The 27,875-nt window shown below is 50.2% G+C and overlaps 1 protein-coding gene across 1 annotated transcript; it reads left to right on the top strand.

Moving 5' to 3' along the window:
• The first annotated feature begins 9,433 nt into the window (after positions 1-9,433).
• LOC129641033 (liprin-alpha-1-like) lies at positions 9,434-11,418 on the top strand. The gene is made up of 3 exons (XM_055565888.1): positions 9,434-9,593; positions 10,692-10,790; positions 11,013-11,418. The coding sequence occupies exons 1-3, from the start codon at positions 9,483-9,485 to the stop codon at positions 11,304-11,306; spliced, it is 504 nt and encodes a 167-aa protein (XP_055421863.1). The 5' UTR covers positions 9,434-9,482; the 3' UTR covers positions 11,307-11,418.
• The last annotated feature ends 16,457 nt before the right edge of the window (positions 11,419-27,875 follow it).

The raw sequence follows: 27,875 nt of genomic DNA on the forward strand, positions 1-27,875 counted from the left end.
ATTTATATATAATGCGACTGGTGATGTACTTGGGTTAATATCTGCCATCTTATTCTTCGATTTCAGTTTTTCCAAACTGTTTTTCTTTTTCTCTCTCCTGTCTTGACTTCTTTTGTATTATTGTATTTCTCTCTCTGATTACCTAGTTAGTTGTGCATTCTTTTATTGCTTACCCCAGAAATTATGATATGTACTCTTGACTTACAGTATTCTAATACAAATAATAACTATGATCACTCCCCCATTAGTGTTCCTCTGACCCCTGTCTTTATCATTTTATTATTACACATAATTATTTTGTATTTTATGTGTCTCAAGGCATTCTTTTTTGTTTTTACAGAGAATATTCATTTCTGTTTTCCCACATCTTCCTATTTATTTAGGGGCTTCTAAGAGGCTCAAAGCATTTTATGAAAGAGTTACACATTTCAAAGTTTGTTGATATTTCTAGAAAGCCATTCACATGTAACATATTCATTAAAAACATGGGGTTTACAGTCCCATCTGTAACACTTTGAGTCTCAGTTTCCTCATGTAAATATAGGGAATAATATGTTAAATACAGCAATATCTACCTCATAGGTGGCTGTGAAGATTAAATGAGAAAATCAAGTTAAGCCTCTTACTTGAATGCCATACACAAAGAAAAATTTCATTATTCTGTTGTGGCAAGTACATAATTCCTGAGGTTTAAAAAAGAATTGTTCTTATATTCTGTATTAGAATCATCATTTTGTCTTTTAAACATTGATTTTCAAAAGAACATGTTTCCTTTCCTCAAGTTTCCCCCTTCATTTTTTTCTCTTTCATCCATCTAATCCAGTTATCTATGTCCCAAGGAATTTTGATACTAGAACCTGTGTTTCAATAATAGAAATGTGTTACCGTAATAGAAGCAGCTTAGCCAAGACTGTGAGTTCACCTTAGAGCCATTTGTAGAATTAAAAAAAAAATTATTTGTGTAGAAAACAAACAACCCATTATTTCTATTTTCAGCCACAGAAGGCAGCCCATCTGTTGTTTATCTAATCTTGATTCAGAAACATACAAAAATAGAACAATAACATCATATCTAACTCATAATTTTAGTTTCATCTTCTGATAACAGTGTTTCCCCTTCACCAGACAATAACAGAAGGACCTGACAGAGGAGCACAGAACTAGAGAAACACTGTTTATGTGTTTAAAAGACAAACTAGAGAAGCATTGTTTATGAAAGGACCATAAGGAAATGGGTATGTTTTGCTCTTGCAACATTAATGACAGCAAGTAATTCTCTATAAATAGATAGTATATACTACTGATCTTTTTTTTTTCTGCTACTAATCTTTAAAGTTGGGAAGTATCCTGCCTGTGACTTCCTAGCACCAAACTGATTTTTCCTCGAAATTGTTCAGTGCCTGTAATAGAGGGAAAGAGGGAGAGTTACTGAAAAAATATTCAAAGTCTCTTATAGGAAAATATTTTGAAATATTATATTTTAGAAGTATAGACTATTAAATGTATTTTAAAAGTATTCATCCTCTTATGTACAGGCTGTAAAATGCTATCAAGGGGCACTTTTGGATAAATACTTTAAAATATACGAGTCATTTTGGCCTGTGTGAAACAGACTAAATAGCCTAAGCCATGAGTTCCGTTTTAGTCTTAACTCAGATCAACCGGTGGTGGTGGTGGTGGTGGTCATTCATTAAGTCGTGTCCGACTCTTTGTGACCCATGAACTGCAGCACGCCAGGCTTCCCTGTCCTTCACCATCAAAGAGCCCTGTCTTCGTCTTTTTGGGCTACTGTTGTAAATCCCATAGACTAGCTGATAAACAACAGAAAGTTGTTTCTTGTAGTCCTGGAGGCTGGGGAGTCCCAAGATCATCAGCAGGTGCCACGTCTGGTGAGTCATGTTTCCTGGTTCCTAGACTGCCTGCTGCTTCTCCCTGTCCTCGCAGCACGGGAGCCCATTCCTTCCTGGCCTGACCCCTCCCAGAGTGCCTGCCTCCTAGGATCATCACCACGTGCGGGGTGAAGTTTGAGGGCCCTTAAACTGTCAGCCCATTGCAGTCCCTAAGTATACTCTGCATTACTTCAGTCTTTTGAAATAATTCGAGCTTTCCTAATAGCCCAATACATGTTCTTTTTGTTTTATGTTCATTGGGCTCTTGAAAATAATATGTATCAGTGGGAATGCAGTGTTCCATGTGTATCAGTTACATCAGGTTTGTCACTCATGTAATTCAGATTCCAGTAGCCACCTTGAATAAAAGCAAAAGTAGGTGAAATTACCTGTAATATATTTTATTTTAACACACCCCAAATATTATCATTTCAGTGTGTAATCAACATGATAAAACCTAATGAAATAGTTCACATTCTTTTTTTCATGCTGTCTTTTTTTTTTAATTTTTTTTTAATTTTTAAACTTTACATAATTGTATTAGTTTTGCCAAATATCAAAATGAATCCGCCACAGGTATACATGTGTTCCCCATCCTGAACCCTCCTCCCTCCTCCCTCCCCATTCCATCCCTCTGGGTCGTCCCAGTGCCCCAGCCCCAAGCATCCAGTATCGTGCATCGAACCTGGACTGGCAACTCGTTTCATACATGATATTTTACATGTTTCAATGCCATTCTCCCAAATCTTCCCACCCTCTCCCTCTCTCACAGAGTCCTTAAGACTGTTCTATACATCAGTGTCTCTTTTGCTGTCTCGTACACAGGGTTATTGTTACCATCTTTCTAAATTCCATATATATGCATTAGTATACTGTATTGGTGTTTTTCTTTCTGGCTTACTTCACTCTGTATAATAGGCTCCAGTTTCATCCACCTCGTTAGAACTGATTCAAATGTATTCTTTTTAATGGCTGAGTCTTTAAAATCCAGTGTGTGTTTCAGGCTTGCAGCGCATCTCATTGTAGAGCCAGCCGCATTTCAGGTACTTCATGGCTGCAGGTGACTACATACCAGGGGGCCCAGTTCCACGAGAGATGTGTCTTTAACGTCTCCCACTGGGATTATGAACTCGGCTGTTTCTCCTTTTCTATTTCTGTCAGTTTTTATGTATTGATATTTTGAGGTTATGTTATTAGGTACATTCAAGTTTAGAATCCTCATCTTCTTGCTAGACTGAACTTGTATCAGTATGAGATGTTCTTTTTTATTGCTAGTAATGCTTCTTTCTTTAGACACTATTTGACAGTGATATTGCCACGTCAGTGTTCTGTCCGTGTTAGCCTGGGTATCTTTTACTTTCACCTGTCTAAAAGACCTTCCATCTTAACACATACCTCTGAATAGTGTATAGTTTTCACTGGAATCAGTTTGAGTATTGGCTCTGTTTATAATGTTGATATTTCAGTGTGTAGACACCATGTTGCTGCGTGTTTTCTGTTTGTCCCACCTAGTGTGTGTTCTTTGCTCTTGGCTTCTTTTAGAAGTATGAAGTGTTTCTCTAGTTCTGTGCTCCTCTGCCAGGTTGTTGGGTGCACATTTGCAGACACAGCATGTGTTTTACATTCAAGTCTAGCTTAGTACTCTTACTGCCTCCCTGACACGACTGTTTCCTCCTTGTCACTGTCACACTTTAAACTGTTAGATATATTTTTGGCGTTAACATCATTGTTTTGTAGAGTTAGTATTTACCCTCACAGTTACCTCATTGTTGGTCTTTACTTGTTTTTTATATTTCCGTCAGAGACTACTTTTCTTTTTCCCAAAGCACTGCCTGAATATTTTTTTTTAGTTCCTGTGTGTGGGTGATGAGTTGTCTCATTTCCATTTGCCCTAAAAGTCTCTATTTTGCTTTCACTTTCGAAGAGAGTTTTTGTTGGATATAGAATTCCAGGTTGGTGGTTATTTGTTTTTCAGCATTTTACAGATGCCAGTCCATTATCTTCTGACTCCCTTGCTCTTGGAAAGTCAGCTCTCAGTGTTGTTGTGCCGTTAAAAGCCACACCCTTTTTCCTCTGAGCGCTTGAACATTTTCTTCTTGCCTTAGGCACCCGCAGAGCTGCTGAAACCAATGTGTGGTTTTCATTTTTGACTCAATGGTCTGATTCTTGAACCAGCTCTTGCCACTGTCCCTGTCAGTCAGTTCAGTCGCTCCACGTCTGACCCGTTGCAACCCCACGGACTGCAGCACGCCAGGCTTCCCTGTCCATCACCAACTCCTGGAGCTTGCTCAAGCTCATGTCCATCGAGTCGGTGATGCCATCCAACCAGCTCACCCTCTGTCGTCCCCTTCTCCTCCTGCCTTCAGTCTTCCCCATCATCAGGTTCTTTTCCAATGAGTCAGTTCTTTGCATCAGGTGGCCAAAGTATTGGAGCTTCAGCATCAGTCTTTCCAATGAATATTCAGGATTGATTTGCATTAGGATTGACTGACTGATTGGATCTCCTAGTAGCCCATGGGGCTCTCAAGAGTCTTCTCCAACTCCCCAGTTCAGAAGCATTGATTCTTTGGCGTTCAGCCTTCTTCATGGGCCAACTCTCACATCCATACATGACTACTGGAAAAACCATAGCTTTGACTAAATGAACCTTTGTTGGCAGAGTAATGTCTCTGCTTTTTAATATGCTGTCTAGATTTGTCATAGGTTTCCTTCCGAGGAGCAAGCATCTTTTAATTTCACCATCTGCAGTAATTTCGGAGCCCAAGAAGATAAAGTGTGTGTCACTGTTTCCACTGTTTCCTCATTTATTTGCCATGAAGTGATGGGGCCGGATGCTATGATCTTCAGTTTTTGAATGTTGAGTTTTATGCCAGCTTTTTCACTCTCCCCTTTCACTTTCATTAAGAGGCTCTTTAGTTTCAACCCCTGGAGGCATGTCTTATTCCCCTTTCTGTCTTTTCTCCACCATGAGGGTCCCCATTTATAGTTTTTAACAACATAGTTTAACAGCAGACTCCTTCAATACATTCTATCCTTTTTCCCTCTTATATATATATATTGTAACCGATCCGTCCTTCAGTTCACTGATCCTCTCTTCAGCTACGTCCAATCTGATGTTAAGCCCAGAGACTGAGTTCTTAAATTCAGTCACTGTTATTGTAAAGTTCTAGATTGGTTTTGATTCTCAGAAATTTCCCCTTTTGTCAAGTATATTTTTGAACAGGTGACATTTGCATCTGATACCTCTAGCATACCTCTGATATGCTGATACATATCTCATACCTCTGGATCTGGTTCAGTTCTTTTCCTCTTGGTCCTGTTTGTTGTTACACCCTCTTTTGCTTTTTTGGTTGCATGTTGGACATTATGTTTGGAAAACCCTAGAGGTTCTGAGTGATGCTGCCTTCTCCAGAGTTTCCTCTGACGCAGACCTCCAGTGGGGACAGAGCTGTCTGTTCACTCAGGGCCTGAGGGACTTGAGGCTTGGGGGTCCTTGTAAGCTCAGTCTCAGCAGCCTTCACCCACCTCCCCCCCCTCCCCCGACCCCAGGGAGGAGCTTTCCAGCGTCTCCAGTGTCTGGAAGCCTGGGGTGGCTCCCAGGGCCCCCCCTTCTCGGCAGGTCCTGAAGCCCACCGTCTCTCCTGAGCACCACGAGGTGACTGATAGTCAGCCCTCAGCCGGTTTGGGCAGAGTGTTGGGTACGTTTTCTGACATCCGGACTGACTCGTCAGGCCTGCGCTCGACTTTTTGTCTCCACAGCCCAAGGAACCCTCCAGAGCTGTGTTAGCCAGCCCCCTCTGCTTGACTTTTTCCCTTCCTTTTCTTCGCAGAGTCGGCTTTGCTCAGATGCCCCGAGGGAAGGAGCGGCCCTCTCAGTCTCCAGCTCCCTCACTGGGCTTCGCTTTTGTTTGAAATCTTGGATTGTGGCTGCCTAAGGACCTCTTTTCAACCTTAAAAGCTAAAAGCTAAAGCTTTTCTTGCTCTTGGTAGGCTGACCTACAAGATGCTTGCATCTGTCACTGGAAGTGGAGACACCCTGGGGGGTCTTCTGTCATCTGAAGCCACATGTAACAGTCACAGTAGTTGTCTTGATCAAGTTTATTTGATACCAGGGAAAACAAGAACCAGGGGTCCTTGCTTGGTACCTACGGTTGTGTTTCTGGTCAGAATCCCCAGCTTGCCCGGGCTGTTTCAGTGCCACGTGAACTTGGGAAGGAGGTGGAGCAGGCGGCCCACGCGGCCTGGAGACAGAGGAGCCGGTCTCCCCTCTGCCCTTGCCCCTGGCGGCCCAGGGCAGGCCTTGCGATGACGGGCTGCTGGTGGTGGAGGCCAAGGCTGAGGAGGGAGGGATTACGTGACCTGTATTCTGTGACATGGTCACATGTGGGTTTTCTTTTTCAGTTTGAAAAAATGACTGCTTTTAGTCTTCCCTCCAGTTTCACTTTAAGGTGGAAAATGAAGACTTTATTCATAAAGTTGAGCACAGTGACCTTACAGTCTTTTTGAAAGCAACAGTTGATGCTTTAAGAACACATCTCAGAGAACTCCAGTAGATAAAGCTAAAAAAAAGAGAACGTGTTCAGGGTGAACTGCGGGCGGGACCCCAAACTGTACTCTGTCTCTCCCAGAGTGTGTAATTGCTGAGATGGGTGGATGTAGGACCCCAAGCACCCTGGGGACCGAGGTCCTCAAATGACAGCAGAGGTCCGGGCTGAGCCAGGAGCAAGTGGCCTGTGCCCTGGCGAGTGGAGAGCCGCGAGGGTGGGAGTGGAGCCAGGAGAGGGGTGGGAGACTCAGGCGGGGTCTGGGAGGCGCTGGCTGTCGCCGCTCAAGGCAGGGACACCCCTGAACCTCCACTATGCAGCCCCCACAGGGCAGAGTCGTCTGGCAGCCAAGGGTCGAAGTTAAGAGGGCAAGTTCGCAGCAGGTTGAATGAACCCCTGTACGCACTGTGGGTTCATTTTAAGTGCCTGGAGCGAGGTTGGTCAAGCCCTTGCTGAGCTCGAGTGAGGGAGTCAGTCAGGGAGGACCGAGCTCAGGGTGGGAGTGAGGGGCAGCTAGCATGGTGAGTCCTCCTCAGCCGGGTGGGTTCTGGGGACACCCTTGAGTTCAGGGCTGCCCTTTCAGTAGCCCCACTGGAGGCTTGTTTGGGGCTTAAAGGGGGGCAGAAGCCCACTTAGAAGACATGCTCATTCCCAGGGGTGGTGGTTTCTGAAGGAGTATATACTGGTCGGTTCGACTGTGACCCAGTACCTTGCAGGGTCATGTTTGACAGGGGGCCTGAGCCGTGGGCACAGCCTGCCTTCTCCTGCACTCCACGCTCAAGTGTTGTCTTTTTGGCAGCCCCTCCCCCCTCTCTGCACCCTTGACAGTGGGCCTGAGCCCAGCCCCACTGTTGCCACGGAGCCCCTTGTGACTGAGTGGGTTCCAGTTCTGGGCTCCTGGGAGACGTGCCGGAGGCAGAGCCTTCATGCCATTTGGTGGTCATAGTGTGAGAGCAGTGGTCATAGTGTGAGAACGGTGTGTGTGAGAGTGGTGTGTGAGAGCAGTGTGTGTGTGAGAGCGGTGGTTGTAGTGTGAGATTGGTGGTGGTAGCCGAGGTATCCTACCGTGAAACAGCGGTTGCCCCCGAGTGGGGGGCTTCCCCCATCCGTGAGGATGGGTCGCAGAAGGGCCCGCCTGTGGGCGTTATTCCAGCGCTGCAACCCCAAGGCAAAGGCGAAGACTAGGAAGGACTTGGCCTCAGCCCACGTCCTGGAAGCAGAGCGGCCTGAGGTGAGAGCAGCCAGGGGCTGGGCCCATCAGATTGGCCCTCACCCGGCGAAGCATTGGGGTTGTGTTTCATTTTGTTAGCATGGTTGTGGGCCCTGCCGGCCAGGGCGTTCTGGCCTTAGTGGGCAGGATCGACCCCAGCAGGTTTACCTTGTAAGAGGTTGTGCAGTTGCTGTGTGGAGGATGGGCGGGGGCCCCACAAGAAGGGAAACACTGGCTGGAGAAGTCACTGGGGCACGTGGACTGAGCTATAGAGTCAGTCCTTGAAGCAGAAAGGCTAAGCCCCTTAATGTCTCCCTTCTTGCAAAGAAAGGATATACGGGCTGGAGGAATCTCGGGGTCATGAGGATCGAGCTAGAGAGTCAGTCCATGAAGCAGAAAGGCTAAGCCCGTTAATGTCTCCCATCTTACAAAGCACAGACCAGTGTGTCCAGTATTTTAATGACAGGTACCTGCTGCTTACGTGTATGACATACACCCTCATAGCTACACATGTCTACTACATGCCTCTTACAAGTGCTGGGCACTGTTCTGGGTGCTGAACACTCAGTATGTAGTAGGGGATAGTAGCCCAGGATTTTTTAATTTCTGCAAAGAAAAAGAGAAGAATGAAAGACTCCGTGTGGTTCAGTTTGAGCAAGTTCACCACGTGGACGGCCCCGCATGCACGCAAATTGTGGTAAAGTACATCTAACATAAATTTAACATGTTAACCGGTTGAGTGAATGACTGGGTGGCTTCCGTGGAGTCAGGCTAACAGATGGCTTTGAGGTGCCATCCGCCTTTTTCCCAGAGGAACACTCCAAAGCCTCGTGGCCTTGTAGACCTTCCTTTTTTTCTTCACTCTCCCCAGTGGCTCTAGGTCACTGGTCTGTGTGTCGTTTAAGATTCTCTTTATCCACTTTGTTGTTAGGTTTACGTTTTGGAAAGTTTCTCAAATGTCCCTGGGTCTTGAGAAGGCAGGCTTGGATTCCAGGTTCTCTCCTGCCACGTGCCTGCCAGGTCGAGGTGGAGGCCGAAGGCCGGTCTGAGTTGTGGTGGCCTGTGTTGTCTTGGGGTCAGTGGACCCCTCTTCTCTGGAGGGGCATGGAGATCCTTTGTGTGGAGCCTGGAGAGACTCGACAGGGTCAGTCTTCACAGTCTCGCTCTCTTTTTAATTTATGTTTGCATTTAGTTTCTCATTGAACTGTTTTCTAGGAGTTTCCAGCTCCTGAAGAACTACACACATGGAGGCAGCAGCTGCGTGAAAGACAAGAGGAGATCGCTCAGCTAAAAGCTGAAAGAAACAACACCAGGGTCAGTAGGGGGATTCTCACGTGTTGACATTTGCCCCGTGGGGGTCACCGCTGGCCTCCGTGTGCTGTCTTTAAACTCTGTCTGATTTTCAAGTCATTTTTCACATCTTCCCACTGAGCAGACCAGGGTGGATCAGTTCGGGGTTCTCATAACCTTGCTTCAAATTTCTGATGAGAGCTAATGTAATTTTAGTACATATGAGGGGGGAGTTCTCTTAACTTACATTTTTGTCCACGCTACACTTTGTGTGGGATCTTAGTTCCCCGACCAGGGGTTAAAACCCATGATCCTTGAAGAAGTGTGGAGTCTTAACTACTGGACCCCTGGGGAAGTCCACTCTAACTTTCGACTGCACTGGCGGGATTCCGACGTGCCTTAGCATGTTTCCGGGTATAGCGTGAGGCTGAGAGGAGTTATCGGCCCGGAATTCGAGCATGAGGTTGAAGGTGTTCCTTTGGCCCTGCCCTGCAGCTGCTGCTGGAGCTCCTGGAGCGCCTGGTTTCCCGATGTAGGCCACCCGTCGGGATGACAGCGCGCAAGCGGCAGGCGCAGTCCCCAGCCGGCATGACGAGTGAGGTGGAGGTGCTCAGGGCGCTGAAATTGCTCTTTGAACACCACAAGGCCCTGGACGAGAAGGTACCAGCCATCCGGCCGTCCTGGATTTGTACACTTGCTGCCTTGTTAGGTGGATGATGCACATATTTATGTAACTAGTTGAGTTTTGAGCGTCTTGAATTCTTGTATATACATTTTTTTTCTGTAAGAAGTCAGAGTCATGGTTAAAAAGCGTTGCCTGCGTACATGCTCAGTCATGTCCGAATCTTTGCAACCCTGTGGGCTGTAGCCCACCACGCTCCTCTCTCCATGGGGCTTCCCAGTCATGAATACTGGAGTGGGTGGCCATCTTCTACTCCAGGGAATCTTCCTGACCCAGGGATCGAACCTGCCCTCTTGCATTGGCAGGCGGATTCTTTACCACTGAGCCACCTGGGAAGCCCCCAGTTAAAAAGTATTCGTTGGCATGAATGTCTCAAGATTTATTATATTCTGTATATCAACTTGCAGTTAAAAACTGGGTAATAATTAATTTAGGATAACATTTTGTTCTCTCAAACTTAGAATTTAAAGCTGTTAACAAGCAGATTCTCTTGACGTTAAGATCAATGAGAGACATTAAAGGTATTCTGTGACAGTACCCATGTATTAGGGTGAGTATACACTAAGAAGTATACTAACATATATACACACATCAACACACAGTGACTCGGCCCCTTTTATTTGAGTTGAGAGTGTGATTACGAGTAGCACTCGAAAGCTGTAGTTTGTTCGAAGAAGAATTAGGTGCCACACATAAAGAGGTAAGTTTGATCAGTCTTTGTGTAATTTCCGTGAAGGGTTTGTCATTTGAATCCTTTCATTTTAAAAAAGAATGAAGGCTGTAGTGGTGGGCATCAGATGTTATTTATCTTTCTGATTGAGGACCCGCCCACCAGGGTTACTTTAATGACTAGTAAACTAGATTTGTGGCTCAGAGTTGCAGGATCTCTTAAGTACCCCTTTGTCCAGTAGAAGACAAATTCTGACTCGAATCACCTGGTGGTATTCGGGATGGATAGCATCACCATGTATTTTCTTTTTATGTTGTGTTTTCAGTTTAGAGTTGAGTTTTCCAGGTGGAGTTTTGCTGTCTTTACTTAATTTCTTTACTCTGATTCAATGTTTTGGTTTTAGCAGATGATTCTTTCAGAGGAGAATAACCAGGAAAAGATACTAACGGACAGGGTGCTTGATGTACATCATGAGCAAGAAAACATGCCAAGCGCCAGTGGAAAGGCAAGTCCTTGGTCTCGCTCTCTGTCTGGTTCTCGTCTTACCATCCAGTCTGTGCGGGGCTGTTGGGACCTCTCACCGATGCACCATGTAGGTCTGAGTGGCCGTGAGGGTCCTGTGAGCTCCCAGAGCGCAGAAGGCAGTTTTGACCTCACAGATTGCCCGGAAGTACTGTGTTCCCTCCCTCCCAAAACCAGGCTGTGTAAGGCTTCCTTTCCCCCTTAGAGACCCTCGGACGGCTTGGCGAAGGAGACAGAGCTCCAGGAAATCATACAGAGGCAGTTGCGGGAGCAGAGGCAGATGGAGGAGCGCCTGGCAGCCCTCTCTGCCCACGTGAAACATCTGGAGGAGGACCTGGACACGGCCAGGAAGGACCTCCTCCAGTCCAAGGACAGGAACAGAAAACTTGAGCGGGACGTCCGCGAAGTGAGTGACTGCAGCTGTGTCTGTTGTCCTGAGGTGGAATGTGGGTTTCTTGTTCTCCCGGGGATCTCAGCCTTGGGATGGCTGCGTGAGTAAGAGCAGAGCGCTGGAGAGACCGCAACTGGCTGCCTCCCTGCCTCTGCGTCGAGGTCTCTGGAGGAGAAGAGGCCTGGTCCAGGCAGTCCGTTGGCAGTGGAGCAACACGAGGGCAGCCCTGACGCTGTGCTGCACCCTGGGTGTGGACTCCTCCTTTCCACAAGTTCTAGGGGGCCCACTGTGTTCCTTTTCTAAAAATTCATTCATCCATTCATTCATTTATTGGCGTATAGTTGCTTTACACTGCTGTGTCAATTTCTGCTGTACAGCAAAGTGAATCAGTCATCTATCTATCTATCTATTTATGTATCTGTCTCTCTTTTAGATTTCCTGCCCGTTTACTTCACCACAGAGCACTGAGTAGACTTCCCTGTGCTGTACACTAGGTCCTCACTCGTTGACTTTATGTGTAGTATCAGTGCTGTATATATCTCAACCCAAGTCTCCCGGTTCATCCCTGCCCCCCCGCAACTGCCTGTCCAATGTGTTCCTGATGATGCTGAAATTTGCTTCTGATTCACTCAGGCGAGTCTGGTGACACCTGTGGAGCCTGTTCTCTCGGAGAGATGGGAGCATGCTGTGTGGGCTCTGCTGAGGCAGCTTGCCTGGCCATCTTCTCGAGTTTTCTGAGGTTCCGCTCCTTGAAGGGATGTGTGACAGTGATACCGGCGGTCAGACAAGTCGAGTGGTGTTTGCTCACGCTCAGATCCTCAGGCCCGAGCTGTGTAACCATGTGGAATCGTGATGTCTCTGGCGGTCGTGTCTGCAGGTGTCATGATTTATGAGAAACTCCCTAGCGGTCACTGTGAAAACAGAAGAGTGCTGGGGACTCAGGCCTCTTCCTGTGAGCCTCGCCTCTCCTCTGTGCACAGACAGACAGCACCCACCCTGCCCACCCCTCCCCCGTGAGACCGTCTCAGAGAGAACCCCTCCAACATGTGGTACAGCAGGTGTACTTGTTCAGTAGCTTGGTGTGAGTAATTCTGTGTGAGAACTCAAAACAGAAATATTTGCACAGGTTTGTATAAGCTATTCACACTACTCTTTGGCAACAGGAGATTAGGTGTCCGAGTTGAATACGTATAGAATTCTAGAAAAAGCGTTTTCAAGACCTTTCACTTTTAAAGTTAGGACTTTACCCACATTGGCTACTTAGTGACCAGGGAGGGACCTGAAGTGGATTTTGAGGTGGCGGACAGGAGTTGCACCAGCAGCAAGTTCTGGTCCTGGTTTGAGCGTTTCATCCATGTGGTGTAAGTCTGCTTTTGAAGAACTAGGCTTGAGAAGGCTGCTCCCAGTTGTGTACAATTTGACTTCTGTTTCCACTCGTTAATATGCTACTTTAATTCTGAGGAAATTGCATGAGACTTTTCCAACTTTTACTCGAGGAAACGAGCCTCAGAGCTCCCCGTTGGATCTGTTGAAGGTCCCTCCCTGTTCTGGGTCAAGCCCGCCTGTATGGTGTAGCAGACAGAGGTCCTGACTTCATGCCAGATACCTTCCCTCCTGGAATTCTTGCAATAACAGGGTAGTTTAGTATACTTTTCGTTTGCTGTTTGGGTTTGTTATGTAGAAAAGAAGCTTGGTCAACCAAGTGGCTGGACAGAACGTTAGGACAGATGGGTGCCAATCGTGGCAAATGTGACCTTTGGGATAGGCGCATTTTTGCTCACGTCCGAGAAAACTGCCGTGTCTAGGACTTTTATTTTGAGGACGTTAACTTTATGTTTGATTTGAAACTTAGGACGACATCAATGATAAACTTGAAAATGAAATTGCAAATAAGGATTCTAGGCATCGACAGGTAATGGCCTTTCTGAACTGTGTCTGACTTATATAGTAGTGAATTCCTGAGGAAGGAAGGTAAAGATCTTTTCATGTGACTCCCACATTGGAAATCAAGTCCCAGTGTAAAGTTCTTATGACCCTAAAATACTGTGTTCAAAAGTGTGGATGTACATCATGGTAAATCAGCTGTACTGGAAGGAAATACATTTTTAAAAAATTGCGGGTGACTGCAACTTACAGGTTTGCATTATTTGGGACTTGGTTTAACCATTTTGTGGAATTCCATTCCTGACTCTTTTGTTTTACTTGAACGTGAATCTGTTGGCTTGTTAGAGTTTTTACCGAAAGAGTAGAGAGCAGCAGGGAACTTCACGGCAGCTGGCTGCGTGTTGGGAACTGGGGTCACTGTGACAAAAGGCAGGGTTAGAGCTCCGGTCTGATTAGGGATTCTACTTCCTGTGGTTTGGTGAGCCTTACTCGCTCCTGTTCCCGAGTGGTCTCAGATAATCAGGATTTAACCAGGAAAACCAAATCTGGCTTCTCCAAAACAAAGTGAGTCAGTCTGGTGTGTGCCAAAGTGTATCATTGTCCCCACCACAAAAATTAAATACTAGAAAGCCATTGAAATGTATGATGGGGAATGCTAACTAAAAGCATTACGATATACAAAATAATGGCTGTAAAAGGCAGATCAGAAAATACTATGTACCATATGCTATTGTTTTCTGAGGGTTTTAAAGCACAGCATATTGTTTGTGTACGTACATAGAGGAATACGCACACAGAAAAAGTAAGAAAGCTGCTTAGAAACAAATGCTAACCTCTCAGGAACCTGAGCTTATAGATACTTTAATTTTTTTCTTTTTTAAAAAAGAATCTGTCTGTTCTACATTGAAAGTTTTTCAGAGTAAGAAGATCTGTTAAAAGAATAATCGTGCATTTACAAATACTAGTTGCCTGGCATTTCACCAGGCACGCTCTTATCAGGTCTGTATTTCAGAGGAGATGAAAGCCATATTTTGGCTTACACGCCCGTAGCCATCTGCGGTCGGTAGGGTTCCCTCTAAGTGATGATTCTGGTGATGTTTTAAGAAGGGTCCGTAGTGAACCCTTCTTCCCTTAACTTGTCAATAAGAATGAATAAGCTTCTACAGATCTTCTTTAATATATAAGAATTTGTTGTTTTTTTTTAAGACGTCCTTGGGGAACGTTTAGGAAAAGCAAATACTCTGGCAGGAGGTGTTCTGCTCACTGAGCCCAAGCCCAGGAACACTGAGAGAAAATTTACCCTGACGGAGCTTCCGAAACAGAATGAATCCACTAGACACGTGCATTTAGGTTTTGTCTCAGCTTGCTTAAAGCGACAGTGGCTACACCTCTCGGCCTGTTTTGATCCTGTGCTCTCCCTTTGTAGACAGAGGATAAGAACCGCCAGTTGCAGGAGCGCCTGGAGCTGGTAGAGAAGCTGCAGCCGAGACTGCGGAGGGCAGAGACGCTGCCCGAGGTGGAGGCGGAGCAGGCGCAGAGGGTGGCCTCGCTCTCCAAGGTGCTGCTCTGGGTCCCTGGGGGGCGGGCGCAGGGAGGGCCTGTTCCCCTGCTCTCCCACCGCGCCCCTGCCGGTGCTGCTCAGTCCACACAGGAGCGCAGACGCGGGGGTCGTGCTGCCCGTCTGAGATGGGAGCGCTCCCTGAGTGTCAGGCAGGCCCCACTTCTGCGTCATCCCTACGTTAATTTCCCTCCAGTTTTGTCCCGAGTTGTGTGTGTCCCTAGGACGCTTCAGCTCCGAGTCACTGCTGCTCAGAGTTCAGTCAGCCACTCAAAGCCTAGCAGGATAGGGACCTAGAAAAATCCCATTCTCGTTTAAGAGATGGCCAAAATAGCTCTGTAATGAACACAGTTTTAAGTCATTATCCATACACTTGTTAAAGAAGTCCCAGCAGGGCACGTGCAGACCCGAGGCCCCACTCCCCACTCGCCGTCCCCAGGAGCCCGCGGGTGAGGGGCCATGTCCGTGGGATGTGGCGCTGCTGGGGGCATCGACCCCATTGCCAGCCAGCCAGCCACCCTGTCCTTGTGGCGGGAAAGGTGTTGCCCTGCGCTGCCGGTGGGCACTGGCTGAACATAGAGAGTCGGGCCGGGTCTGTGCTGACGCGGCTGTCGGAAGCCTTGCCAGGAGCTCAGTGAGCGCCCGAGGGGCCATCACGTCGCGGGAGGCTGCCGGTGTCCCGTGCTCGCCGACCCTCCCAGAGCAGGGTCACTAACAGCCGCCAGGGGGCACCCTTCTGCTGTGATCCTCCTCTCCAGGCTTGGTTTCTCCTCTCCCCTGGCGTCTCTGCTGTCCATCCCCAGTCGGCCTTGTAGTCCGACCTTTTGTCTTCCGGAAGCTCTACCACTCAGGAGGCTAAACGGTTCGAACTTCCTTCCCGGCTTAGGAAGGTAGAACGTGTGCCTCGCGTTTGCCGCTGTCTGCTGCCCGCGCGGGCTCGCCACAGGCAGTCCGAGGAGGGAGCGCAGCGGCCGTGGGTGTGGGGCCCGGGGCACGGGGAGCACGTCTCCTCTCACGAGCTGGTCACCAGCCCCCTCCGTGAGCCATGTGTCACACACGAAGCCGCGCAGGCTGTGTGAGCAGGCATGCGGGCGTGCCCCCCGCGAACCCAGGGCCCGTGGTTCGCACAGAGCATGGCCCGCTTGCCGCCCCTGCGATCACAGCCCGCGTGCCGTCAGGACAGGGTTGTTGTGAGCGGAGCTGACGCTGTTCTTGGCCGACAGGCAGGAGAGAGAGACACAGCAGCATGGAGGATAGGCTGCGCCAGATGGAGGCCCAACTGGAGGAAAAGAACAAGGAGCTGCAGCGGGTGCCTGTGCTGACGGGGAGGCGGCGTCTGGGCAGGAGACGTGGCTTGGGCGGGGGCCAGCACTGCCTTTCTCCACCACTCCCGTCTCTGGCATCGAGTGTGTGCCTGTGTGGCCCCATCTGCTGATCCGGGCACCCACCTCCTCGGGAGCAGGGCCAGAGGTGGTCGCCCATAGGCAGTGGGCAGGAGCCAGGGCCTCCCCACATTCAAAGAGGCTGCTTGTTGCTCTGACCAGCCAGTCCGGGGAGCTGCTTGGGATACAGGTGGACCTCACGACTGCCCCTCAGACAAACCTGGGGTGCCAGCCCGGGGCCCATGAAACTGAAGGCATGGCGCCCAGGTGTGGAGCCTGCTTGCCTCGGACGTGGCGCTGGAGTCCCACATGCCAAACCGCTGGTCCAGACACGGTGTGTGTGTAGGATGGCTGCCTCTAGACAGGAGAAGCGCAGTTGTGCTGCGACAGAAGGCGCATCACGACAGGAAAGGGTGATGGTGGAGGCTCGCGTCACCGAGTCCTGAGAGAGGTTTCCTGGAAAGGTTGGCCACACGGCAATACAGACCATCCAGGAAATGGAGTGGGGATCCCGGGTCCAGCCTCACGTGTCAGTACTGTCCCCACCATACCTGTGTTCTTGGACTTGGACTGCAGAGCCTCACAGGCGGGCTTCCAGGGGGCAGTGGTTCTGACTCCCATCATGCGACCCGCGGTGAGGCGCCCTCCCCGCTTAGGCGGAGAGCTCAATATCTCCCGATCAGGGGTGCACTTCTTACTTTCATCACTGCTGCTCAGAGGCTGTTGAGATCGGGATGCTGTTTATGACTAGACTAAGCCAATTCAAAGTCAACTTTTGTTTTGCTTTAAAAATCTTTGAAGGCCGATGCCTTATTGTGGAAGCTGTGACAGGTTTTGTTTCCTTGGGCTCAAAAATCACTGCAGACGGTGACTGCAGCCATGAGATTAAAAAATGCTTGCTCCTTGGAAAGCTATGACAAACATAGACAGCATATTGAAAAGTAGGGACATCACTTTGCCGACAAACCATATACTCAAACCATATACTCAAAACTGTGGTTTTTCCGGTAGTAACGTATGGGTGTGAGAGTTGGACCATAAAGAAGGCTGAGCACTGAAGAATTGATGCTTTCGAATTGTGTTGCTGGAGAAGACTCTGCTTTAACAGAAAATAAACTTTTAAAATGTATTACGATGGAAAATTGCAAACATGCACAAAAGTGGATGGAGTAGTATAATAAATACCCATGACCCGTCCCGTCAGTTCGTCTCAGCAATTTCTCATACAGAGCCAATTTCAAATAGATCATTCTTTTGTCTTCTCTCCATTTTTTTTTTTTAATACAGTAGGTTCTGAAACAGCTTTATAAACCTTGAAATTGATGCTCATTTTATAAAACACAGACTTGGCAACTTTGTTATTGCATTTAAAAATTGTTTGAGGTAATTATTTCCAGTTTTTTAATATGAATTTTCATATTGGAAAAGACCCTGATGCTGGGAAAGATTGAAGTCAGGGAGAGAGTGGATGACAGAGGATGAGACGGTTGGACGGCATCACCAACTCAGTGGACATGAGTTTGAGCAGATGCTTAGCAGACGTCGAGTTACATTCTCCTTATGGCGAATCCACTGCTGTAACACGTATAGCACTTCTGGTTTTGAACACTGAATGTGTTTGCATTATAGATGGATTTAGAGTGTGTGGCTGTTGTGTGTGGTTCAGAATTCTGAGTAGTCCTTTCTGGATTCACCCAAGAGCTGAGACAAAGCGTGAGCCATTCACGTGGGCTGTGCTGTGCGTCAGAAAGATAATACGAGCCACCTACACAATCTAAAATTTCCTAAAAACCAGCGGGCTACTCGACGTCCTTCTTTCACCACGAGTGTTGAAATCCTCTGTGTGATTTCCACATCGGGCTTTGCAGCAGCCTGTCTCACGTGCTCAGGGGCTGCACGAGGCGAGTGACTGCCATGGCCGACAGCACAGAGCTTCCAGGTTGAGTTGAGTGACTCACAGACTTGGCCCGTTTGACTTGTTTTACCCCATGAGCAAGTGAAGTGGGCTGTAGAGGAATGAATGTGAGGAATGCAGGTGAGCTCCATGGAGACAATTGAAAGCAGTGAGAGGAGGGAGGGCAATAGAGTGAGTCGTGTCCCCCTGACCCGAACCCCCCGCCTGAAGTCCAGCTTCTCTCTACAGACTTCATCGTTGTTAATGGCTTGCCATGTTTCCTCCAGAGAAACCTTTTCTACACCTGAGATGGAACTTCCTCCTCATTATGGTTTATAAGGGTTAATATTGTTCTGAGTGTTTCCATTTGCTAGGGACTCTTAGAGAACATTTTCTCAGAATTAAAATGTTGGGAGTTGATACCTACTCACGTAACCTGTTCTGCACATTTTGGTGCAAGTCACTTGACATCCAGAAAGCAAGCGGTGCAGGCTGTGTCATTTGCTGTTTCGTAGGACCAGCTGATTCTAAACCTGGAACCCCTGAGAGCCGAAGTGGACCAGACGAGACTGCGAGGGGCTCCCTTCCACCACAGGTAGGCTGCTCCCCCGGGCAGCTCCCCTCAGCGCTGTCGAGTGTGACAAGGGCCTGTCTGGTGTGTGGACAGTATGACTGGGTGTTGCTCATGGTCGCACCTCAAGGAGCCTGTAGCTTCGTGGCCAGCGAGAGGGAAGAGACAAGCATCGTTCCTTAGGGTCAAACTTGGTACCACGGAGTGGTAGTCACAGGATTGACAACACTCAAAACCACAGGCAGAGGTTTGGAAGTAGGGGGCCGACCAGTTGATATTTGGGCGTATTCATTTGAGGGGCCTGACAGACTGTGACACCGATGTTTCTGAAGAGTCGCAGAAGGTTAATGACCTGTAGTCTTTTGACTGCGGTGGGAGGAATCACCTGGCTTGTGAATGAGGAGAGCAGATTACTGAGCATCCTGCTTTTTTCTTCCTCGTTGTTAGAGGGGCGGTAATTCTTATTGAGTATTTAAATGTTTCTTTGGCTTCTTCACGGAAAACGGTCACAAGTGAGAGAGAAACTCTAGCAAAGGTGATTAAGTGCTTACTGGTGACATTCATTCATCTGTAGGAAATCGACTACTGCTTGCAGCCTGACTTAGGAGACAGTTTGGAGCCCACACGCATATTTCTGTGTTTGTGTGCTTAGGGGATCCTCGCAGTCCAGAGCCCCCACCCAGCCTTCTTCTAGAGAAAAGGAGATGTCATTTGAGACAAAGGCAGAGCCAGAAACTGGTCCTGTGTCTGAAACCACGGCGGGTGGAGTTCAAGCAGAGCACGTGCCCTGTAGAACAGGAGGGGACGTGGCCGGACTTGGTGGCAGAGCTCCTCCAGGGTGAGGGGCTGGGGCTGTCAGAGGTGGGGAACCCCTGCTCCCAGGGTGGACGAGGTGAGTGTGAGGAGGACTGCGTAGACAGTGGAGGAAGAGGAGGTGGACACGGCCTCCTCCTCTTGGGGGTTTTTGGGTAACGAGGAGGGACCTGGTGCCAGGACCCGAGGCCTGACACAATTGGGGGCTTCAGATGGAGAAGCCTGGGGCCTGGTCACCAGTCCCGTGTGTGTCAGTGAGAGTGAGAGACGAGAAGAGGAAGCAGCCGCGGGGCAGGAGGAGCCGCTGTGCTCTGAAGACAGTGGGCCACAGCGGCTGGTGCGAGGGAGGGGTGTCTCCAGGAGGCAGCTCTGGAGGGGTCACAGCAGTGACTTAGCAGCACAGGTGGGGCCTCGGAGTGGGGCTTGTGGGCAGTGTGGGCTGGGTGGGGGGCACTGTGCTGCCTCAGGAGGGAGGGAGTGGGGACTGAAAACTGGCTCCCAGGCAGGGCAGGCACGGCGTATTTGGTGGGACCTCCCAGAGGAATTGGTCACCTTGTCTCTGAGACCTTCTCCCTGAGGAAAGAGCTTCGGGTGAGGAGGGGGAGAGAGATGAAGGCTGCACCCCGCGAGGGGACTGGGAGGCGATGGTTGGGGGGCGACCCAACCCGGAGGCCTCTGTGGCCCTCAGAGGACCCTCGAGGGCCCGCAGTCCACAGCGGGACTGTGTCGTACCCCCCACCCAGTTCCCAAGTGTGCTCTAGCCCCAGGCCCTTGGGTGGAAGTGGAGCAGAGAAGGGAACAGTTCTGTCAGGAGGGAGGGGAGACGGGAGGGAAGACAGGTGTGGCTCCGGGAGATTCCAGACTTCCATCTCCTGTGCAGCACAGTGTTCCTTGCAAAACCGTCGAGCAGAGCAGCGTGTGACCCCGAGCAGGCTGAGCTGGTGGTCGGCCCTGGCCACTCGGCAGCGTATGGGGTGTCCTGTCCTCGGAGGAAGGCCCTGTCTCCTGGGTTTAGGGACTCCTGCACGTGAAGGCACCCCCCTCTTCCCAGAGAGAAGACTGAGCAGAGCCCGGGCGGTCCTGCAGTGCAGGCGGCTCACAGTCAAGGCGGGGCCGCCCTGCCTCCCAGCAGGCCCCTGCTGAGTGAGCTCCTGGCACCTGCAGGCCCAGGCCTTAGTGCTCAGGGCCTGAGCATCTGTGCTGGGCCTTGTTCAGCCCAGAGTCCGGTGACACGCTCACCTCTGCTTTAATGGGAGACACCAATGGTGCTCAGCTCCGAGCTGTGGGTCTGAGGCTTTTCTGCTGCGGGTTGTCTGAGGCGCCTTTAAAAACACTGAGAGCTGTGCAGACAGTGTTCCAGGCAGACCGGTGATTGTGATCCACGGACTTCCCGTGGGAGAGGGAGGTCAGAGCAGGCGTGGGCCGAAGGGGAGGTGGGGTGCCAAGGGGAAAGCAGAACAGGTGCAGGCCCTGCCCTGGGACCTGAGAGCGGGCTCCAGGGGGACCCTGGACGCCCCAACCCCAGACAGCCGATCCTGTCCTAGTCAGCTCCACACCCTCGCGTCAGCACTGCCTTCCCCACATACAGGAGTTTTCCAGCTGCTGGGGATGAGCCCTGAGTGTCTGCGGAGCAGCGGGCGGCCTGTTGCTATTGGAGCCAGGAGGGCAGTGCCCTCCCGGGGGCCCTTTTGCTGTGAAATTGCCGATCTTCCAAATGGACAGGCTTTGGCCCGTCTGACAGAGTGAGCTCTCTTTTCTTCTAACAGTGCTGCTCTTTGCCGTGTGTTTCAGCCGACCCCACTTGGGCAGCTCCCCGGACCTCAGGTTCCCTGTGGCGGACCGGCCGGCAGACTCCTTGGGCAACGGGGCGGTGCTGTGGTGTCCCCAGAAAGGCCGGCTGGCAGCGTTGCACGATGAGCCATCCGAGGCAAGGACCCCACCGCCCCCTTCCCATCCCTGGTGGGCACCTTGTGAGGCACCTGTCCCCTCACACTGTGGTCCTGAGGTGGGTTTGGAACAAAGCGCTGATAGGTCGCTTTACGTCTTCCCATTTTCCTTTTTCTGGCTAAGAGTTTACTTTTAAGGCATGCTTTTTTTCCTTAACCAATTTTAATAATTTGTGGCCTATTGTGAGGCCCAGCATGGTACTAATTAGCACAGTTTTGAAATCGTCCTACGAGTAAATGGATACACATATCCATCAGCTTATAGTGAGAGGAATTCTCATTGGAAGTTTAAGTGCCTTTATGTTTTCACCTCATTCATGCCATGTATTTGTTCATACATGTCTGTGTTTTGAGCTTCCACATTCAGTGAGCAGTTAGTTTGGGCCAGACATGGTCAGAAGTAGGACTCCAGCAGTGAATTAAAAACCGTGTGTGTTCTTTATCCACTGCTACGTAACGAATCATTGCAAAGCTTAGTGACTTCCCAGGGAGCAGCTCACAGTCCTCAGTGCCTGTGCATTGTAGCAAGCGGGCCTGGTTCAGGGCCTCCTGAGGGCACAGACGCGGGAAGGCACCCCAGGGCTGGATGGCAGGCTTTCAGACTCACCTGGCTGCTGGGGACAGGCCGAGGTCCCTGCCGTGTGGCTTTCCCATGGCCTGGCTTTCCTCGGAACACCCTCTGAGAGCGAGAGTGCGGGGTTTAGCCCGGGGCCCTTCACGCCCTGGTCTGGAGGCCGCACACCTTCACTTATGTTTGCGAGAGTGAGCTGCTAAGTCCTGCCTCGCTCAGGGGCTGAGCAGGAGTTGCCCCTTCTGCCTCTTGAAGGGAGGAGGATGGAAGAATTTGTGGACCCCTTTTTAAACCCGCGCAGCCTGTTGAACAGTAATGAGCAGGGAAAGGAGACCAGAGTGCCTGAGTTGTCCAAGGAGGAGGGGACGATCGTGTGTAAACAGGGTGGCCAGTGAGGTGACACCAGGAGGGTGACCTTGAACCAGAGACCCGGAGGCAGGAAGAGAAGTAGCCACTCGGAGATAGAAAAAGGGTCATGTCAACCAGCGGGGACAAGGGAGAGAGCGGGCCGCATCAGGGAGGAGCCTGGGCTCAGGCCTGAGCAGCTCGAGGCCAGAGCCTGTTTCCTGAGGTGAGGAGGGCTGCCGGGGCGGGGAGCTAAGAGCCGGGCCTCAGCCCTGTTGAGGTGGACGAGCCCATGGGGTGTCCCGGGGACGTGTCAGGAGAACAGCTGAGTGTTCCGGCCTGCATCCGGGAGAGGACTCATTCAGCTCAGGGTGGACTTGGGGTCATGGGCGTACAGATGGCATTTAAAGGCACGAGCATGGTAAAGTCACCAGGCAGGTGCCGGTGGAGAGAGATGGGGTGCAAGGGTAGAGCTGTGGGGCATCCTGCATTCCAAGGTTGAGAAGGGGCGCAAGGGACTGAGGAATAACCACAGGGAGGGCAGGGCCTGGAGCCCAGGGAGAGACATGCTGGGGGTGGGGGGGTGGCGTGGGGGAGGGCAAGGAAGGGAGGGGGCTTGGTAACATGGGTTCCTCGAGCCCCCGGGGAGTTGCCCTGCAGGGCGGGGCTCACCGCCTGCTGGCAGAGAAGTGGAGACCGGGCGGGGAGGGGGACCGTAGAGGCCACTCCCAAGGAGCTTTCAGAGACCCGCAGTGGGCGCTGCAGGGAGCCCTGGAGGAGGAATCTGCTGGTTCCCCTTGTGCGATTGGAAGGCGAGAGAAGGGAGAGGACATGCCGACCGGGCTGATGGGGGTGAACCCATAGGCAGCTGGTTCGCTGGAGCAGAGCAGGAATGATGGCAGGTGGTCCTGGAGCCAGCGAATGGGGTAGCCCAGCCCTGGGGCGGGGTCGTGACGAAGACAGGAGGCGAGGGCACTGGCCACAGGGGACAGGGAGCCAGCAAGCCAGCACCTCGAGGCTGCCCCTCAGTTCCTTTGAGGTCATGTCTGGGAAAGAAGGCAGGACCTGGGTGACAGTGTGGCAGGGGGGACGTTTGCAGAGACAAGGGTGTGAGGTGTGAGAGCGGGAGGGTGGCACGGGGCACCGCAGGCACAATCCCATGTGTCTCTGATGACAGAGCCAGCCTTGCGGTGCGAGGAGCCATCCCCCAGAACAGCCCAAGGGCCTGTGTCCCGAGAGGAGAGCCGCGGAGGGGCTGGCCCTCCCGTCTCCTGGCTGCCCCTGCTTGCGCCTCTCTGTGGGTGTTCAGACCAGCCTGGGAAACGGAGGACTGGGAGCCTGCGAGGACGGCACACTCTGGTGAACCGGTACCAGTGATGACCGCTGATAGGGACCCAGTGGCTGCCGAGCTGAAGGGTTCTTTTTTCTTATTTTCTTCCAGCCTGGCTGATGGAGGCATGGATATATTTTTGTAATTTTCGGTTTCTGTCTCTGACTCCATCAGCCCACCCTGTGAATAACCTCATAGGATTGCCTGCCGTCCACGCTGAGACCTGGGTGTCACCAGGCCATCTAGGAACTGGATTCTCCCCCTGCCTGTTTCTTGAGTCCTGTTCGCTTAAGAGATGGCAGTGTCTCATGAGCATGGCCCATTTATCCACAGTCAGGGCTTCCATGTAAAATTGGGTTCAGTTCCTGATAGACTTGAGCTGCCCTGAATGTCGCTGACGAGACGTGGTCCTCTCGTGCCCAGGTACAGACCCCGAAGGAGCAGGACTGGGAGCGCACGCAGCAAGCCAGCATGCTGGCCGATGTGGCCCAGGTGTTTGAGAGTGACGAGGGCATGTCTGACGACGAGGGCGACAGGGTCACCCTCTTCAGCTCGGCCACTCAGCTGTCGCCCAGCAGGCAGGCCAATGCCAAGACTCTGACCGTGATGATGCAGGAGCAGCTGGACGCCATCAACGAAGAGATCCGGTGGGTGATCCTGAACTCAGCTCCCCAGAAACTCGGTTTCTCTGAGGAGCTGTCTTCTCCTAGGGACACCTGAGTGTTCCATAGTAAGAAACCTGACCTCAGGTCTGCTTCAAGAATTTTCAGTTTTGAGATGGCCCTTGATTACAGAGCTCGGGCAGCCGGGGCGTTCTGTCCACGGTGTGGTGTCAGCGCTCTGTGGGGGCGGGGGGGGCGGCGTTGTGGGGTGTCCCCCCTCAGCTCTGAGCCCCAAGGTGGGTGAGGTGCCGAGGCGGTGTCCCCTGCGGCCCGTGGACCCTCCTGTGTCCCTCAGAGCCCCCCACGTTCTGGTGAAAAGCCACCTGGTGAAAGCTGGGGTTTTGGGGTTGGCAAATTCCCACTCAGATCTGCCTTTTCCTTTTTAACTTAATGTAGTATGAAGATTGGCTTGTTGTAAGACAGTGGTCCAAGGACATGTGTTTGAGTTTTTCTCATCTCCTCAGTATATTTAAGATGTTTTCTTTAGACACCATCTTGGCAGGTATAACAATTTTCAAAACAGGATAGAATCCAAAGGCCTGCCTCGTGGTGAGCAGGGGGCCTTGGGTCTGGGTGCAGCCAGGTGGCTGGGGGCCCCGAGGCCTGCCTGGTGCCACACCTGCCCAGCTATGCCCGTGTCCCGAGTCCACGTTCAGAGTGGCCGCAGGCCGGTGACCCTGCACAGGACCAGGCAGAGCTGCTGCTCAGACTGGTCTCATCACGTCAGCCCAGGCCGAGGTGCCCGTTCCTGTCGGCCGAGCGCGGGGCTCCGGGGGAGAGGCAGGGGGTGAACGGGACAACCAGCAAACGCAGGTGGTGTCACCTGCCCATTTCACGCCAAGACAGACAGCTTTGTGGGCCGTGTTTGAGCACAGACGAGCTCAGAAAGATGGTCTTTCTGCGTCCCTGCAGGAAATATGGAACGGTTATAGATTAATATTTTTATTTTTACAGCAAGTTTTCAGGTAAAAGTCATTTTTCCTTATGCGACAAGTTGACTTGATGTAAACGGTCAATTCTGTCCATCAACTTGTTATCAACAGTGAAAAACTTTCCAGATGTATGAGTTGAAGTGAAGCTGGAGTTTACTTCCTGTAAGAATCTTGTATTTTAATTTGAAAATCATTGTATTTGCATAATCGTATATTTAAACTGCTGTATAAAAACATCCACCACACATTAGGGGAGAAGAGCAGAAACTGTGAATTCTAGGTTAATGCAGCACATTGACATGAATCCAGAAACTCACACAAAGCTGGTGGAGAACTTCATCAAGTGATGCGTTTGTATGTATACAACCTTAAAAAAAAAAAAAAAGATCAACTCAGCACTTCATCTGGTCTGGAGACTTGTGTTTAGAAACTGCAGCTTGTTTGTGAATTGCTGTTTTGATTATACAGAGTTCCTGATTCCCAGCGGAAAAGACTTGAGGCACTTGACGTGCATCTCTGTCCTGAGAGCAGGGGAGGCAAGGGTTGTCAACTTGAGGTATCTCTTCACAGGAAAGAGAGTTGCCACCAGGGCCCCTTCAGAATGTTAGAGTAAATAAGTGAAATCAAGCGTGGATGGTCAGGGCCAGTTTGTAAGACTCAAGGCTAAGTTATTCTAAGTTTGAGAATATTCCAAAGAGGAAAGGTAGAACCTTTTGGCTGAGATGTTAATTGAGCAACTGTTTCTGGAATTTGCTAATCATGACACAGAATGCCAGCCCAAATTTATTGTCCAGACAGGTTCCTCTGCTGACAAAGGCAGGTGACGCCTTTTATTCTATTTTAGGTTGATCGAAGAAGAGAAGGAGAACACGGAGCAGCGGGCCGAGGAGACTGAGAGCAGGGAGGGCAGGGGGAGCTTAGGCAGCCTCCGTCGTTTTAAATCAGTGAGCTCCCTCAACCTGCTTCCCACCTCCTCGCATGCTGGCTCCTGCCCGCCCCTGCCCAAGGCCAGAAGGAGGCAGCAGAGCCTGGCGCAGGAGGGAGACCAGCTGGGCATCATGACTCTGGTATGTGACTGCCTCCTCCCTGCCGCATCCCTCCCCCAGCATGCTGTTTTTTGTTTGTTTTTTGTTTTTTCTCTTTATACCCAGAAGAAAATCAGGTACATTTGCTACGCTCAGAGGTCTAAAAGTTTTTAAACTGCCTCGTCTTTAATCATTCCACAATGGCACAGCGACAAATTAGTCTTGATATTTGGACCACCACTTAGCACGTCATCATGAACTCAGCCAGAGCCTGCCTCTGTAACGTTGGGCCTGGCCTTGTGCAGGGCACAGCAGCTGCAGGGAAGTTTCTGTTCTCAGGGAGCAGACAGCTTCGTGAAAGTAACCATAGGCAGCTCTCATGGCATGGGAAAGCCGTGCAGCAGATTTTCCACTGGGGATGCCTGGCTACAGGGTGCAGGGCATGCGGTGGGAACAAAACCAAGAATCTACATTGGTCTGCTTACTGATGGACCTGGCCACGCGCTCAGGCCAGCTCTGCGTGTGAAACCAGGTTAAAAGCCCAGGGCCCAGGGCCCCAGGGAAGACGTCGGGCTGCCTCACTTTTCCGAGTCTAAAACTGGGATGACGACCTAGGGCTTTTGGTGACAGAGTGTGTGGCTCTAAAGCACATGTTCCAGCTTTCTTGCGTGTTTAGCTTAGGTGTTGTGAGTGCATTGCTGTTCACCCCATGAAATCACGTGTACAACATCCTGCTTTGTAACTGGACTTGTATTGTCTCTGTTTTCTGTTACCACCCATTGCATGTTAGCTGCATTGTTAGTCAGCTTATAATTAAATTAACCGCGAATCATTTTAGCGGCCTGTGAAGTGGTAACTAGTCCATTTTGTGGTCTTTTGACACACTGTTTTTATAATTTGCATCATTGGCTAATTAGTTGATATTTAAAATTCTTTGATGATTTCTCTGTGGTTTCATGCTTGATTTCTTTCCGAATATTTGGAAAAGAACAGTTCTGCATGTTTTCCTTGCTGTTGGAGTTCTCTGACAGTGTGTCTGCTTTCATCATTGGTTTTGATTCCCTCTCTCATCCTGTTGTCTGCTTAGTCGTCATGAATCCAGATCCCCCCCCCCCAGCCCCCGAGGCTGTAGTTTACCCATCCATCTCCCCTCCCCCGTCCCCTCACTTGCTCTGGTCATAGCCGTGCTGTGGTCCACAGCGTGTGTCCCCTTAGTCAGGTTTGTGCTTTGTCTTCATGTCTCATTAAATGCTGTTTTTCCCCCATAGCAGTAAGTTGAATTGGTGTATCACTATGCAGTTACAGGAGAAGGCAATGGCAACCCACTCCAGTACTCTTGCCTGGAAAATCCCATGGACGGAGGAACCTGGTAGGCTGCAGTCCATGGGGTCGCACAGAGTCGGACACGACTGAAGCGACTTAGCAGCAGCAGCACGCAGTTATAAGCATAATGTATGTAGATGGATCCTAAACTACATATCATGTATAATTCATAAATGAGATTGTGCTTACATAAAGAAATGATCCTCTTAAGTGTAGAATTAGTAGAGTTTTAGATATGCAGATGACATCACCCTTAAGGCAGAAAGGGAGAGGAACTAGAAAGCCTCTTGATGAAAGTGAAAGAGGAGAGTGAAAAAGTTGGCTGAAAGCTCACCATTCAGAAAACTAAGATCATGGTATCTGGTCCCATCACTTCATGGGAAATAGATGGGGAAACAGTGTCAGACTTTATTTTGGGGGGCTCCAAAATCACTGCAGATG

The sequence above is a fragment of the Bubalus kerabau genome, unplaced genomic scaffold (assembly GCF_029407905.1).
Source record: "Bubalus kerabau isolate K-KA32 ecotype Philippines breed swamp buffalo unplaced genomic scaffold, PCC_UOA_SB_1v2 scaffold_70, whole genome shotgun sequence".
Taxonomy (NCBI): Eukaryota; Metazoa; Chordata; class Mammalia; order Artiodactyla; family Bovidae; genus Bubalus; species Bubalus kerabau.

Coding starts and splice junctions, on each gene's coding strand:
- LOC129641033 (XM_055565888.1), top strand. CDS start 9,483: ATGACAGCGCGCAAGCGGCAGGCGCAGTCCCCAGCCGGCATGACGAGT. Junction 9,594..10,691: donor ACAAGGCCCTGGACGAGAAG/GTACCAGCCATC, acceptor TGGTTTTAGCAG/ATGATTCTTTCAGAGGAGAA. Junction 10,791..11,012: donor TGCCAAGCGCCAGTGGAAAG/GCAAGTCCTTGG, acceptor TTTCCCCCTTAG/AGACCCTCGGACGGCTTGGC.